The sequence below is a fragment of the Meleagris gallopavo genome, chromosome 28 (genome assembly GCF_905368555.1).
Source record: "Meleagris gallopavo chromosome 28, MGAL_WU_HG_1.1, whole genome shotgun sequence".
Taxonomy (NCBI): domain Eukaryota; kingdom Metazoa; phylum Chordata; class Aves; order Galliformes; family Phasianidae; genus Meleagris; species Meleagris gallopavo.
In genome coordinates, this window is record NC_139431.1 from 5059918 (window position 1) to 5074933 (window position 15016).

Here is a 15016-nt window from a genome sequence, read left to right on the forward strand (position 1 = left end):
GCTGTCATCTCCACAAGGCTTTATCAGTGTCTGTTTCTTCTTTCTGTCTTGCTCCAAACTCTCAATTTCCAAAAAGGGTGGGAGATGTCACAGAATCAGCAACACATCCTGAACAGCTGCTGCCACCCTCTATCTCTGCCTCACCCCTTGTCCCTGCTGCTTCTGGAACCCACAGAAAAAGCAAACTGCTCAGCCTGGCTAACAAGGCCCAAGGAGTGATGCTACACTGCCAGTCTAGAGCACTGCAGATCTCTGATGAGATTCAGTTCTGAGTTCCCATTGGATCTGATTGATTCAAGACTTCTGTAGACTAACAGCCTTTGGACCAGAGTCCTGTACAGAGGGTCAACTGGGGAAAAAAGTTGTTTTCCCAGCTTATGCTTATTCCATGACAAGATCTGGAGAACTTTTTTTTGTCTCAAGGAAGTGAGAATCGGTGGGAGAGGGCAAGGTTTTTCCAGCACCCAAAACCTCTCTCAGAGCAACTGGTATGAAACAGACCTACATTTCCATTGCTACTGCATCTGTATTTCCAGGATCCCACTAGGAGGAAAAAATGACTTTCATCAGACACCACGCTCCAATTTACAGGTAAAGGCATTTCCTTAAAGTGCTTTGCTCAGGAATGCCAACATTCTTAAAACAACAGATTTTAACAGGTATTTAGAGGTGATGGTAACTCCAGTCAATCCCACTCTTGCAAAGCTAGACAACCGCTTAGCGTTACAACTTTTCCAGTCAAGTTACTGATAGTTCTTAAGCCATCTTCTTCCATTTCAAAGAAGTAGAGAAAAGGGAGTACCTTGTTATATACAACAACCAACAGCCTAGCCAGAACTAGACACTCTTCTGAACCCAGTATTATAGTCAGTGTGGCCCAGCAGCACACAGAAGAGCCTGCACTAGGTCTCCCACCACTATGGCGAGCATCTCCATAAGCCAGTAAAGCTTCTCAGTCCATCCAGGATGGTTTCAGCAAGCAGTGACCATGCGTGAGCCCCAACTGAGGAATGGGGGCTCTTCACAACCCATTCAAACAGCTTTCTTGCCCTGCAGAAGTGTGAAGAATTCCACAGAAGGATCCCAAGCCCAGCTGGGATAAGCAAATGTGTACAACTGCAGCTCAGAAATTTCCAAATTTACATTCTACCCACTCACAGCACAGCTCATGATCGGCTTCAGGAATTACTTCTGCTGGTCGCACATGCTCCTTGCCTGGGACAACACAGATGGCTTCACCTTGCTCAGCAGGAGGAGACAGCCCCAGCCAGATCCAGAGAGCAGCAGGATCCCAGGAGCCCGCTGGATCTGTGCCTGGGGGAGCAGGATTCCTCCCCCACCCCTACCCTGGAAGGGCAACACCCAGTGTGTGGTTTCCTGAAACAACAGATTTTGTCAAAGACAGCAGTAAGAAACGCAAATGTGGTAAAGTGGCCTCTGCTGAGCTGTGCAGGTTGCCAGCCTTACCTCAAAGCATAAGCGCTATCACCCCGTGGGGCCAGCAGCAACACCTCACTCTCTGCAAGATATCAAAGGCATGGGCAATGCAGCTCTGGCTCAGAACAGACATGGCTTCCACTGGCAGGCTTTCCACAGAGGGAAGTGTGCAAAAAGCAGGCAGGAAACATTATCCTGGCCCAACTTTACTGCTGACATTTGTCCTACTAGTGACCAAGCCTACCTTGTTGTTGCAGCACCTCCTCCAGCAATGTGAAGACATCGACAGGTCAGACAGATGCCCGAGGTGAGGAGCAGGCTCCAGTCCTGAGATGCCCGTTCTGCTGCACATGCCTTCGCTCTCTCTGTCACTGCTGTGAAAATATTGATTTGCAGCATACTCTATAGCAAGGGACTGCATCCAGCATCTGGCATGTCCAAGGCAGCTGCAGACAGTTTGCCAGAGCAAGGATGGTGACACAGAACAACAGCTTGTGAACAAAACTGGGCAGAGATTTTATGCTCTCCAGAACAGGACCAGTTGTATTATCTGTAAGGATCTGGAGAGCAGAACATCACCACAGCTGACACCGTTCCTCTGCCTGTTCTTTCAGCTAACTCTACATGTGTTGATCCTCAGTAACCAGTGCAGCACATCTCCTCATCACTTTTGGACTCTACAGTTTGAAGAAAACAGAAGGAACAAAATGGAGAATATTCACTGAGTCACCAGTGAGGCAGGAAAAGCTGACTTGGAATCTGCAATAGTTCCTGGCAGCAGAGGCTCTGGACAGCCTGGAAGTGTGGGTTTACATGCTTGCTGGGTTAGATACAGCACTGACTAAAACACAACTATGAGCTTGTGGGATGGGAAAGAACAGTTTTTACATCAGCTAAGTAGCATTACAATAAGAAGTCCAGTGGATATCAACCACCCAAGGCCCATTTTAACCAGTGAAGATGCTCTGACATTCCATTTAGGCCAAAAAAAAGCTCCTGGGAGCTCCTTGCTATGGAATACTCATCTTAGCATAGTGCAGTCCCCAGAAAGGCCCCAGACACATGAACTCTGCAGCCCATAGTAAGGGTGTAGGGGAAGCTGAGTGTGACAGGGAGAGGAAGGGACCCTTTGGGGCCCAGCTCCAGCACTGACACTGCCATACAGCACAGCCCTTGAATGGGTAATAGCACCTTGCTCACTGCCTGTAGAAAAACCCCACACATTTCTATGTCTAGCTCCGCAGCTGACATCTGAACAACAGCATTATCTTCCAGACAAAGCCAGAGCCTTGACATGTCTGGGAGCATAGTGCACCCTTGAGAAGCATAACTGCATTCCCCTGTACTGAGGCACACTTCATTTCCTCCTCTAACTCCACTGACCTGCATTTCCAGCACCTGGGTGATGCTTTGCTGATCAAAGAGCCCTCCACCACCGATGCCCTCTCCCCCTATGGCTCTTTGTGTTTGATGAAATGGCTTCAAGCTTTACTCATAACTCCAAGGCTGGAACACCTAACTTATGTACTGAGATGGATTCTGCACTCTGGACACTCCATCTTCTACACATGTAACATTTTGAGAGATACATGTGAACTCCAGAAGGGACCCTGCAGAGCTGCACAGATCCCCATCTCACAAGCCAAGGCAGGGCAGCGCTTTCTGCCAAGACATCAGCCTCTTCCACCAGGAAACAGCAAGTCCACAGGGTATTACTTCACACAAGTATATTGCCAACATTAACAGTGCTGTTGCATTAGAAAGAAGAGTATTTGTCAATAGTAGCAAAGCAGCCTCTCTGCATTCAGGTCATGAGAAACATTCTCAGATGGACAACTTATTTCCTCCTTGCCCTTCTCCTGTGTATCAAGTGCTTGTCACCATCACACTACGCAACAATCCTTGCATAGCATCAGTCAAGTGACTTGGGGGCTTCGCTTTTCAGAAACAAATGGGCACAGGGAAGATTTTGGTGACATCGTGACTGCTGGGGGCTGTAGGAGTCTAAATGGATTCACTGCTAGCTATTTTGTGCTCTTTTTCTGACATAAGCCAAAAGAGCACATGGTGATAACGTGCCCTCTGGTGGCAGTAGTGCTTGGGGCCCAGGGCAAAGCTGGGGGACAGAAGCACGTGAAAAAGTTCACCCCCACATCGACCTTAGTAATTACCACCTACTCATCTCAGTTGTCGCTCAGAAACACCAGGCTCCCATGCCAACCTCCTGCAGGCCCTCCTACTGCACTAGCACCACCCAGTTCAGAACTGAAAAAGCGTTGGGCTTTCCCTACCAAAGGGGGACAGTCATCCATTCCCATCATTATTTACAAAGCTGAATTTCAACAGGCTTCACAGCTTCCCCCCTGGGACTGTAAGTATTAGAATAACTATTCAGCTGTCGCTCACTGAGGTTTAATATGTTTGTCCAGGGTGACACAATAAGGACTTGGGATTCCCACCTCCTACATCTTCTTTGAAATAATCTGCATGAAATTCTGTAAAAACACGTGAGCTTCTTTCCTTTCTCAGTTTGAAACCAATCTCAAAGTGCTTCTTGTTGCAAAAGGAAGTGTTCCAATCTCTGGGAAAAAACACCACACTCAGGAAGACGCACAGACTCCCACCATCCTGCATTTTCTTGTTTTGCTGCCAGCTGACCGATTTCACAGCACTGCAGAGGAAGCTGGCACCATAAACTGGCAAACATTTCCAGCAGCAGTGTCGATTCCCACTCCACATGGGCTCCAAAATAAGGATGTCACCCTCCACCTATGGACATGAACAGCCAGCGTGGTTCTGCTCGCTTCCGGATTCCTTCTCTTTCCCATCGGATCCCTGGCAACATCTTTCAGCACAGCCCTGAAGCGCTCCTTTTTTCACTATGCCTCTTTCCTCTCGGCTGGCCAGTCTCCTCCAGTGGCTGTAAGCAGCTGCTGCTTCACACACACCAAGAAACCCTGGCATCACAGAGGAGCCAGACCTCTATGGAAGCTTTTCCCATCCCACCCCAACCAGGCAAAGGGAAGCCATGCATAACAGAATGATGTACCCATGCCATAATATGGGATGCAGCACCTGTGATTTTAGGAACTTCTGCACATATTTCGATGAGGGGAATCCCCCAGGCTCTGGATTTTCAGCTTGTGACCAGGTCCAGCAGGGACTGCAGTGCTCTGGGAAGAGCCTAAGGGCTCCAGCTTGCACCAACACCAAGAGTATTTTAACATCAGTTGGTGCATTTTATCAGTTCTGAGAGCATCTCAAAGGCATGCCAACACTTACTGATGGGAGAACGACATGCAGAGAGCAAAGAGGCTTGTGTATGGTTATTCAGCAGGCTCGCTGCAGTTAGGACTAGAGCTCAAAATAACACAGTGCTCTGCACCAATAACCAGAGCACCCAGCCTCCCCCAGCATCCCTCACTGCAGGGCTTCCCTTGCCACCCCCTTCCCAGTGCGCAAAGAGACAATTTTGTTTTCTGAACAAGTTTATGATACTTCAGGATGGGGAAAAAAAAAAATATTCCCAAGAGTAAAAAGAAAAAAAAAAAGAAAAAAGAAAAAACACACAAAATCAACAAAAACCAGGGCTATGAAGTACTCTCATTTATACAACAGCTCCCACACGTGAATAAACCAAGTAATGCAGCCATTGAACATGAAGGTCAGATGGAGGCAGTGGGAATCCAGGCTAAGTGACCAACACCCAGGTGGGAACAGGGCAATTCAGAAAGACTTAAATAACTTGCTGCGAGCTGCTGACAGCTGTGGGGTCTGAGAGCCTCTGCAGGGTCCCTCATCCCTACAAGCACTAAAGGGAGAAACATGGCGCCCTCATTTTCTATAACTGCTCAGCATCTCTTCTTTCTGCTTCCTAAAGAAATGTCCTCAGCTGCTTGGGAAGACAGTAGATGCCCTCCATCCATAGTGACAGAGACAAGCATAGTAAAGAATCTGAGAGTCAGTGGGGCAGGAAAAAGCTGTAATGCTCTGCAGATCAACAGATAGGTCTCCAGAGTGGGAGAGGGGCATTGAGCCTTGATCAGTATTCTATAGGATTGTTTCTATTTTTTATATGAAACAGATAAATACGTAAACACCTAGAGGCAAGGAGTTAAACCCAGGATTGTTTCTTTTTATGCAAATGCTATAAATAACACACTGAGTGACATTACAGAGTACTGGAAACAAAAGACCAAAAAGAAACTGTCCTTATGCACAAGGACTCACCAGGAGTTACAGATCCACCACACACTGCATTTATAATAATGCACCTTTACCAATCTCAGTGAGGTAACTCAGCTAAACAGTATCCCCATCAGCCCCATTGTACAGACAGGGAAGCACAAGGATGTGGGAGAGCTACCAGATGGGAACAGCAAACCAAAGCCCCAAGCTGCACGCATCTCCAACCCACAATTCACCCTCTCATTCTGCAATGGTCTCTGCCTGAAATATTTCATTGTTTACCTCCACACCACTCACATTGCTTTGTTTTCTTTTTGCCCTTCTGAGCATGATGGCTGGCATGTTATATTCTGAAAAGAAAACACTACTTCACCATGTATTCTGATGCACATAGCACTCATTAAGCAAAAGCACCTTTCTGCTTGCTTCCATGTTTACACATCCCCTGGATTTGCTACAAGAAATGAAACTGACTGCACAGCAAGCTTAGACTGAGGGGCACGAGTCTCTCCCGGGGCCCTACGCATGATACTGAGCTACCCACAGCTCCCCATCACTCCTACAGACAACTCCAGCTCAGCCTGAGCCTCTTCTCAGCGGTTTCACTGCACTGCTTTCAGCACAGACCTGTCAGCTCTCACACCCCTCCCTCCCCAACGTGGCTCAGTCACCCCTCTGCAGTCAACCAGCAGGTTACAGCTTCACAACACGAACCGTTCCCATTTCCATCTCCTTCGGCTTCCTCAGCGCCGTCAACCCACTCACTGCAACCAAGACCTCCAGGACCCTCAAGGGAAGCCCGTGTCGGCCTCCAGACCCGGCGAGACCCCGACAGACACACAGACGGCGGGGCGGTCCTCGCTCACAGCCACACAGCGCCTTCACGCACGGCCATCTCGGGCACCACGCCGTCCCCGTCACAGCTTCGCCCTCCCCTCCCTCGCACTTCCAGCCCTTTAGAGGCGCCTCCTACCTTTGATATCCAGCAGCTCCACTCCCGCACGACGTTTCCTCGCACCCATCCTTTCCCATCCCGCTCTCGGCTCCACGCGGCCGCAGCACTTGTTTACGCCGCGCCCCGCGGAGGGCCGAGCTGCCACACAGCGCCGGAAGCGCGGGGCGGAGATCGGGCTGAAGGTTCGCGCTGCTCTCAGCGTACAGCCCTGAACGCTGCCGCCCGCTCCGCCACTCGCTCTTCCAGAGGCTCGCGATGGGAACGCCACTACTGCCGCTCCTTCTCCTCGCTCACTCTCGAGCGCACCGGCAGAGATGTGATGAGCCACAGGCCCCGCGCGCCGCCTACAGCCCCCAGAGTGCACCGCGCGCCTCGAGCGCGGCCCCGGTGCCTCGCACACGCGCATAGCGCTCCATGGCTCCAAGATGGCCGACGCGGCGCCCGGAGGTTCCGGCACGGTAACGGCAGCTCCTCGCCGGGCCGCGGGGTTGTTATGGAGGCGTCCCTCCGGGGAACCGGGCGGAACGGCGGCAGCCTACGCCGGCCGTGGAGGCCAAATGGCTGCGGCCTGCCCGCGGCGGCCTTTATGGGGAGCTGAAGAGAGGGAGGCACTGATTGGCTGGATGGCTGGGCGGGGGCAGGGCTTGGCGGTAGGCTTTGATTGAGCCAAACTCTTCTGCTCGAATTGGCGGAGAGGGCCGCGGGCGGGGTTGGCCGGGAGGTGGCTTTGTTTAAAGGGACCGCGCACGTGTGGGAGACCCGGATTGGAGCGGGGAGGGGTGCAATGTACTGCTCCGTGACCGTCCGTCTGTCCGTATAACTGTGTAGCTGTGCATATGCAGATTTCTGTATGCCTGTCTGTGTGCATATGCACGTTTGTGTTTATGTGTGCAAATGTATAGATATGCCTGTGTATTTACGTGTGTGTATGTCCACGTGTGTACGTGTGCATATGTGCATGTGAAGAATCTCTAGTTGTAGGTTGCTTCAAAAGTAATGCCTCTTATTTATTTGCATGGAAGCTGCAACATCTACAATGAGCCCAGTAATATTATTTGATAGTATTAAAGCACGTTTGCAGATAGAAACACTGTTTTTCAACATGGTCACCATTAATTTTACCAGCATCAAACAAGAGCCTCATGCTGCACTCATACTGCCTAATGACCCACTGTTACTGCTGAAACGCACTATCCACAGCCTCACTGTGCTCACATCTGCTGTTCTGTCTCCAGAAACATCCAGAAAGCATCGATGGAAGTCAATGAGTGCCTTTTTTTTTTTTGCACAGAGGAATTCAGTAACACCTCTTTGCTTCATATACACTTCTACATTACACACCATCTTGTCAGGCTGCTGCCATCTGTCACATGGCAATATAATGTAACAGAATGTTGGCAGAAAGGTTCAGCCTCTGTTACCATACTATGTCCACCTCTGATGTCAAGGGCCAACATCATAAAATAGGAGGCATTAGTTTCAGAGCAGTCCTCATACGTATATGTCTATACGTGTGTGTATATGTGTAGGTGGGTCAGTGCTGCACGTGTACACTTGTGATGTGTGCAGGACGTGTGAGCCCAGAGTGGGTGCTGGCTGCATGCAGGCAGCCTGTCTGGCTCCTGGCAGGGCCAGTTCAGTTTGGGGTCTGTGTCCACAGAGGTCGGGCAGCAAGCACACGACCACGCCGGCAGATAACTACTACCTGGCCCGAAGAAGAACTCTGCAGGTGGTGGTCAGCTCCTTGCTCACTGAAGCTGGTTTTGAGAGCGCTGAAAAGGCTGCGGTGGAAACACTGACAGAGATGTTACAGAGCTGTGAGTGCCCAGTGTCACCAGTGTGGTGATTTAGGGCAAAATCACCTTGAAGTTAATTCAAATTTGCTTTTGCTCTTTCTGTTGTTTTTTGTTTGTTTGTTTGCTTGTTTTGTTGTTTTTATTTGTAATATCTTACATTAATGGTGTTAGCAAAAGCAGAAGGCTTGGCAGGGCATTAGAGCACAGCCCTGTGGTCACAGACCTTCTGATTTTGAGCAGTTTGGCTGAACTCAGTGGTGCTTATCTTTCTCAGTGGGCACTAGGAATCCCAATAAGATATCCCAAGACTGAGATGCTACCAAAATAAACAGACAAGTAACGAAGTTCCAGACATTTGGTTAGTGAAGGCTGTAGAAGTGGGACTGTCTGGCAGCTCTGCTCTTCATTTCCTGGATGATGTGCCTAGGATCTCAGCTTACACAGTTTTCTGATGTTGATAAATGATTAGGTTTGGTAGTTTTTCATGCTTGTGCTGCAGATTTACCTTTTTCATTTGTGAAAAGCATCTGACTCTGATAATCAGTGCGTCCATACTTTGGCCATCCTTTACCTTGAGATATGCAGGCTGTAAGATACCAGATTGTGGGAGCTATTTTTTATTCCTTGCTAGGTGTCACAGTGTTACTTCTAGGTCTGTCTGTGTCCCTGACAGGGGAGCAGCAGGCCCACAGGCCCACCAACCAAAAAAAAAAAGGGGGGGATTTCAATGGTTTGGCCCAGGTCTGTGGCTGATGGGGCAAGGGAACCCAAGGGAACCCAAGGACCAACACCCCAGCAGAAGGAATAGGGGAAAAGGAGGAAGGGTAGGGAGATGGGAGAGAGCAATCTTGTGACTTGCGATCAGTTTTATCTTTCCCACTGAATGCAAAGTCCTCTGGGGTATGTAGTTCTTCTCTTCTGAGAACCAGGTACCCAGCAAATAAGCAGTCCACAGAACTGGAGCGTTAACTCTAAGTCCCTGTGCTTTACATGATGTTATGATGTGGAATACCTATCACAAAAATCATAAAACCATGACACTAGATTTGCTAAAAATTGAGGTGTTGGGCTGACACAAATGTGTGGTCGTTGCCTGAAGTGAATATGTAATGGTTGTTGTTTTTTTCCCTCCAGATATTTCTGAAATTGGAAGGAGTGCAAAGTCCTACTGTGAGCATACAGCCAGAACGCAGCCTACACTCTCTGATATAGTGGTTACTTTAGTGGAAATGGGTGAGTAGATGACTCACTAATTTCAGATGCATACATTGCAGAAAAATGAGTGCTCTGTGTTGCCATGACAATATGTTGCTGGTGTTTCTGGTACTTGTGTGATGTCCACCATTCCAATATCACTGTTGTTGATGCAGTTTGTATGCATACAGAGTACAAAATTTTCTTTCTTCTTGGTGTGATTCCTTTTTCCACTTCTTCTGTATTTCAGGGTTCAATGTTGAAACGCTTCCTGCATATGCAAAGCGCTCTCAGAGGATGGTCATCACTGCCCGTATGTGAAAAGTCCTTTTCTTGTGCAGGAAATAATTGTCATTTCTATCTGCTGGCATCCAGAGGGCTGCTGCTTTTTTCATGAATGGTGCAGCCCAGTGCTCTGGGGCATTGTGTTTGTTTAAGGATTCCTGTAATTATGATGTAATATGTGAAGGAGGGTATCCTTTGCCAAATCAGTTGCTTTCCCTTCAGCATCCTCATTGCACGTGAGAATCCTCAAGATGGTTTTGGTTCTCCTTGTAGGAGAGAGGGATCATGTAAGCCTTGTTCCCTTTTGGGATGCCAGACACAACCTGAAACTGTTGCTCGGACATGTGCTCTGTCCCTTTCTGGCCTGGAGACATGGGTCACAGCTTGGTATAGGCTAGCACTTCTTGATGCCTAACATTTGGCAGAATGATGCTGGCTAATTTAGAGCATGTGCTTTTTTAACCATAGCTCCTGTGACAAATCAGCCTGTGACTCCCAAAGCCCTGACAGCTGGACAGAACAAACCACATCCATCCCACATCCCTGGCTATTTTCCTGAGTTTCCAGATCCTCACACCTACATCAAGACACCAGTGAGTGAAAAAAGACTTTTGTGCTGTTTGGGATGTGTCTGAACTCAGTAATGTTAGGAAAGCGCATGTGTATTTTTATTGTAGTGCAGTTCCAGAACATTGTTTCTGCTACCTTGGCACAATGCTTGTCATTTGCGTATTGTACTTGCTTTAGTTTTATGGCTGATATCTGTAGCTGTTTGAAAACGTGTGCACATTGAAGGTCAGCGATTGCCTGTAGCACCTGCATCCTAGTAATGTTTTGAACTTGATCTGTCTTCACTGAATCTAGTGACTGTACTTGTTTTGTCCTCTCTGCTCTACAGACATACCGAGAGCCAGTGTCTGATTATCAAGTCCTACGGGAAAAGGCAGCGTCTCAGAGGCGCGACGTGGAAAGAGCTCTCACCCGCTTCATGGCTAAGACAGGAGAAACGCAGAGTCTCTTCAAAGACGACGTTAGCACATTCCCATGTGAGTTATCTAGTAACTTGTGCTGTTATTTAACAGAGTATACATCTAGTGTTCTTGTGATTGCAGAAAGTGGGCACTGAGGGATCACGTTGTGTTCAGCATTCTGAGACATGGGAAAGGAGGGAAATGAGGGACTTTCTATTTTAAACAAGCATAAAAAGCTTGGGTTCATAATCGTGCCTGGCTGTGCCTAATGGTAGGCTTCCACTCTAAATGAATGCCCCCTTCTTTGTGATGGTGGAGAAGGATTTGACTGATAGATCCTCTCATTCCCTTATCCCAGCACTCTCTGAGTTTCTGGAACTTTTACACAAGTCATTTCTCACACATTTCTGTGTGAGACAGTGGAGGTTGTTGTGTTTCTCTGCCTGCAAAGCAGTGATGAGAGATGATGAGCTTGGCTGAGAGCACAGCCTGTGTTATCTTTTGGGGAACTAAGTAAATACTTCAGCCTATGAGGCAATTGAATTTATATTCAGGAATGAATTTTTTGTGTTTGTATAATGCTGTGTCCATGGCTGGAAACATAAAGGGTCTTCAGAAAAAAGGAAATTAGAGACTGCCATCTTTTAGGGACAGCATATTTCATTCCTGACCCCTGGGAGTGGCAGGAGAAGAGTGTACCTGTTCTGTTTAAAATCAGAACTAACAAAAGTGTTTGGTTTCAAATTAACTGGTTAGCTTTGTGCTTCATGATCTCTGAGTTGATGAGCTGTCTCCCAACTTGCTCACTGCGTCCTTTTCCCCATCCCTAGTGATTGCTGCCAGACCTTTCACTGTACCCTACCTGACAGCTCTTCTCCCCTCTGAGCTGGAAATGCAGCAAATGGAAGAAACAGATTCATCTGAGCAAGACGACCAGACAGACACAGAGAACCTGCCCTTGCATATGAGCACGGTACGCCCACCCTTAGAGACCAAGATCCCTAGGGTCTGACTTTCTTAAACATATGAAACCTGGTTCTTAGTCTGTCTTCCTTGCAGCTGAACATAGGGGGTGGAAAATAGCAAAGTAGGTTGCATTTTACCGGATGTAAATGACTAACATTGTCATGGTTCTTTAACTTTCTGCAAAATACGTTGTGTAATGAGGTTATCCAATGTTGAATCACGAGCTTTCAATGCAACCTTTATTTCCATGTTAGAGGAGAGAGGATTGTCCCACTATTCCATGCTGTTCTCAAAGGGGATCTGCTTATATTAAAAATCTGGAAGTCTCACCTTTAATGCAGCTTTTTGTTTGCGTCTGTTTATCTTGGCTGTTGATTATGTTTCGCCCGTGTGTTTTGTGGTTTGAACTTCTAAGCCTTGTTTAGACTAACTTTGGTTATTTATGCTTTTTTTTTCTTTTTTTTTTTTTTCTTTCCCCTGTGCCAGGATGATTCAGGACCTGAAAAAGAGAATGCTTCAGTATTACAGCAGAACACCTCCTTGTCTGGCAGCCGGAATGGGGAGGAGAATATGATAGACAATCCTTACCTCCGGCCAGTGAAAAAGCCCAAGATCCGCAGAAAGAAATGAAATGTGATCAGCTGGCTGCTAGAAGAAAGAGGAGCCCATTTCTCCGGCTGTTATGAATAGTCACCTCTGCTGCTGTGGGTAGGAGGCATGGAGCAAGACAGGAGAGCCAGTCCGACTGAATGGCAGAAGCAGAGGAATGATCTTTGTCTGCCTAGCAAACTACACTGTCATCACTTTGCAGTGCTCCCTCTTTCTCCTCTGCTTTCCTCCTAATTGGGAATGCTGAGTGGTCAGTTGCCTTAAAAGTGGTGAAAACCACTGAGTTACAGATGGGAATTGTCTCATTTGCTTTGGTTTCTTCTGACTGTTGGGGAGATTTTCTCTCTACAGAGGCATGGGATACAAAGATTCTTGCTGCTCTACAGAACACGAAGACATAATTTGTTTTTGGCTGCCTTACAAGCTAGAAGAGAAACTTCTGCAGTGAACTTTGTTTGGCTTTATAATCTGTGAAGCATGTATTAAGAGAGAGAAAAATCCCGCAGAGGTTTCTTTCCTTTTATTGTTGGCAGGTAAAAGCAAACACTTTTACTGAAGAGTGAAGTGTAAATACAAAGCTAAGAGGGATTTATTCTCAACTTTTCTGACTGCAGCTGCACTTCCAACTTAAAAGTGCTGAGTGTGGTGTTTACCCGACTCTGCTTTGAGATTATTTTCTAGCAGTACCAATGGCAGGATTCAACAACTGCCTTGGGCTCTTTTTTAGTTCTCTTGTTAGTTTTAACACAGCACAAGTCCTTTGAGAGTTCATGCCTTCACCAGCTGTTTTGAAAGATGCTTGCTGCAAAGCTTGGAATATGGAATAAAGCTGTATTGATTACAGTCTGCAGGGCTGTGCTATTGATCACGCTTTTTAATTTTGTCTTTGTTCAGTATGGGCTTTTATCAACAAAAATTGCTCTTTTTTCTTTTTCTTTTTTTTCTTTGTCTTTTTTTTTTTAATTGTTCCTTTTTTTCCTTAGAGAAGGACCTTTATTTGAGCTGTGAAAATGACTGCTGGTGGAATTGCTGTAATTGTTATCCAATTTTGGAGACCTTTCTTTTACTTTTCGTTCAGTCTTTACTTAGGGAAAATATGCACAGAATTCCTGTAACAGAATACTCCTATTGTTTGGTACAGTCTCCCAAGCATGATATTAATACCTGAATTCTGTAGTTCGTACTACATCAGCTTTTTCGCATTCATGCAGGTAAGTTCTGAAGGGAAAATTGCTTTTAAGCAGTAGTCAAAACTGCACTTCTTTTAGATGAGAATTTGGTGCTGAGAGGCAGCAAAGACTGCCTGCTTCAGACTTACTGCTTCCCAGAGCAGTTCCTGAGTGCACAGTCAGTTGCAGTCAGAGGGAACAGAGTTATGTGTGTGCTGTTCTCTTCTGTTCAGTAAAGGTACCCCTCTTTCACCATCACCCAGAGAGGAGGAAGAAGAGGAGGAAGTATTTCAGCAAGAACGGAAGTATTCCTGACAAACTATTTGAAATCGCATCTTTAGCAAAAAAAAGTCCTACATGTGCCATTGCCACTTTTGCTGGTGCCTTGGTTGTACAGAAAATCAAATGTACAGACATTATGTGTGTATATATATATATGTATATATATATAAAAAATATCTTTTTTTTTTTTTTCTACCTTGGATTAGGTGTTTTATATTCCTTTCTGGATAGGGGAAAATCTGGAATTAAAATAGTATCTTTTATGTTCATAATAAAAGAAATTTTATCTTCTACAAGCAAAAGTGACTGAGTTCTTAGCATTTCAGAAAGAGTGGAAAAAATCACCTGAATGGAGCCTGAATGTGTGCTCACTGGGGTCTGGTGAAGTTCTCACAAACTCGTAGGAGGCCGTAGTCTTCCTGCTGTGTCTCTTCCTTTCTTTGCAATGATGTTTGATTGCTGAGATTGGGAATTTTCCAGCACTGTGTATTCAGTGATTACAAAGTACCTCCCCTTATGAGAAGGTTTTTCTCTGTCACAAGTGGAACATGTGGTTGAAAAAGACTGCAGAATCCTTGGTGCTTTTTAGTTGGTTCTACATCTTTCTGATGTGTCTTTTTCCTTATAAGAAGGTCAAGAAAGATAAAGTGTACAGTGTCAGCCATGAATGCAGTGATGGAGCTGGAATCAGAGACATTAAAAACAGGTCTTACAACAGTAAATGTGCAGGGAATGACACCCCCTCCTTGAGGAGTTTTCATCAAAAGGGGAAACTGAGAGTCCACAACAGCATCCCATTCTGGCAGCTGCAGCTACAAAGCTGCCTTGTGTGGCTGGGAGGGTTGTGCACTGAGAATAAAGGCTGTGAGCAGCTGCACTGCATGTGTGAGAGCACTTGAAGCCTGAAAGTGGGAAACTGGAATAATATATCTCGTTTTTATAGTCAAAATTGGGCTGCAGGTGAAATTGCTACAGTCACAGCTAAGTAGACCTAGAGAATGCGAAAGCTTGAGTTGTGGTTTGCAGTTATTTCAAGTATAAATATTGTGAGTTCCTAGTTTTCCCCTGAGATCTGATCACTGTGTGTGCAGGCAGGTTGTAAATATTTATAGAAGTCTCTACAGTCTGAGCTGCGCCTTACAGAAGCACCTGAAGGCAAACAGC

At 46.6% G+C, this 15016-nt stretch overlaps 2 protein-coding genes across 3 annotated transcripts in view; one reads left to right on the top strand and one right to left on the bottom strand.

The window, feature by feature from the left end:
* The window catches only part of CCND3 (cyclin D3), a 38026-nt gene extending 31296 nt beyond the window's left edge, over positions 1 to 6730 (bottom strand). The window contains exons 1-2 of the mRNA XM_010724408.4: positions 6599 to 6730; positions 1682 to 1811 (exon numbers count right to left, since the gene is read on the bottom strand). Coding sequence (XP_010722710.3) covers positions 1682 to 1811; positions 6599 to 6657 — 189 coding nt within the window. The 5' untranslated portion in view covers positions 6658 to 6730. The remainder of the gene's footprint in view (positions 1 to 1681; positions 1812 to 6598) is intronic.
* A 174-nt stretch (positions 6731 to 6904) lies between these two features.
* TAF8 (TATA-box binding protein associated factor 8) lies at positions 6905 to 14154 on the top strand. Of its 2 annotated transcripts, XM_010724407.4 has the most exons (8): positions 6905 to 7038; positions 8241 to 8397; positions 9511 to 9609; positions 9821 to 9883; positions 10324 to 10448; positions 10754 to 10901; positions 11657 to 11799; positions 12279 to 14154. In XM_010724407.4, the coding sequence occupies exons 1-8, from the start codon at positions 7006 to 7008 to the stop codon at positions 12420 to 12422; spliced, it is 912 nt and encodes a 303-aa protein (XP_010722709.1). In that variant the 5' UTR covers positions 6905 to 7005; the 3' UTR covers positions 12423 to 14154. The 2 variants fall into 2 exon arrangements, with proteins under 2 accessions (XP_010722709.1, XP_085066587.1); XM_085210461.1 differs by lacking the exon at positions 6905 to 7038 and having other exon boundaries at positions 7237 to 8397.
* Positions 14155 to 15016: the final 862 nt, after the last annotated feature.

Excerpts from the sequence above, each read along its gene's own strand:
- TAF8 (XM_085210461.1), top strand. The coding sequence starts at position 8,082 with ATGTCTATACGTGTGTGTATATGTGTAGGTGGGTCAGTGCTGCACGTG. Across the intron at positions 9,610-9,820 it reads GGTTACTTTAGTGGAAATGG|GGTTCAATGTTGAAACGCTT; the intron begins GTGAGTAGATGA and ends TCTGTATTTCAG. Across the intron at positions 9,884-10,323 it reads GAGGATGGTCATCACTGCCC|CTCCTGTGACAAATCAGCCT; the intron begins GTATGTGAAAAG and ends TTTTAACCATAG.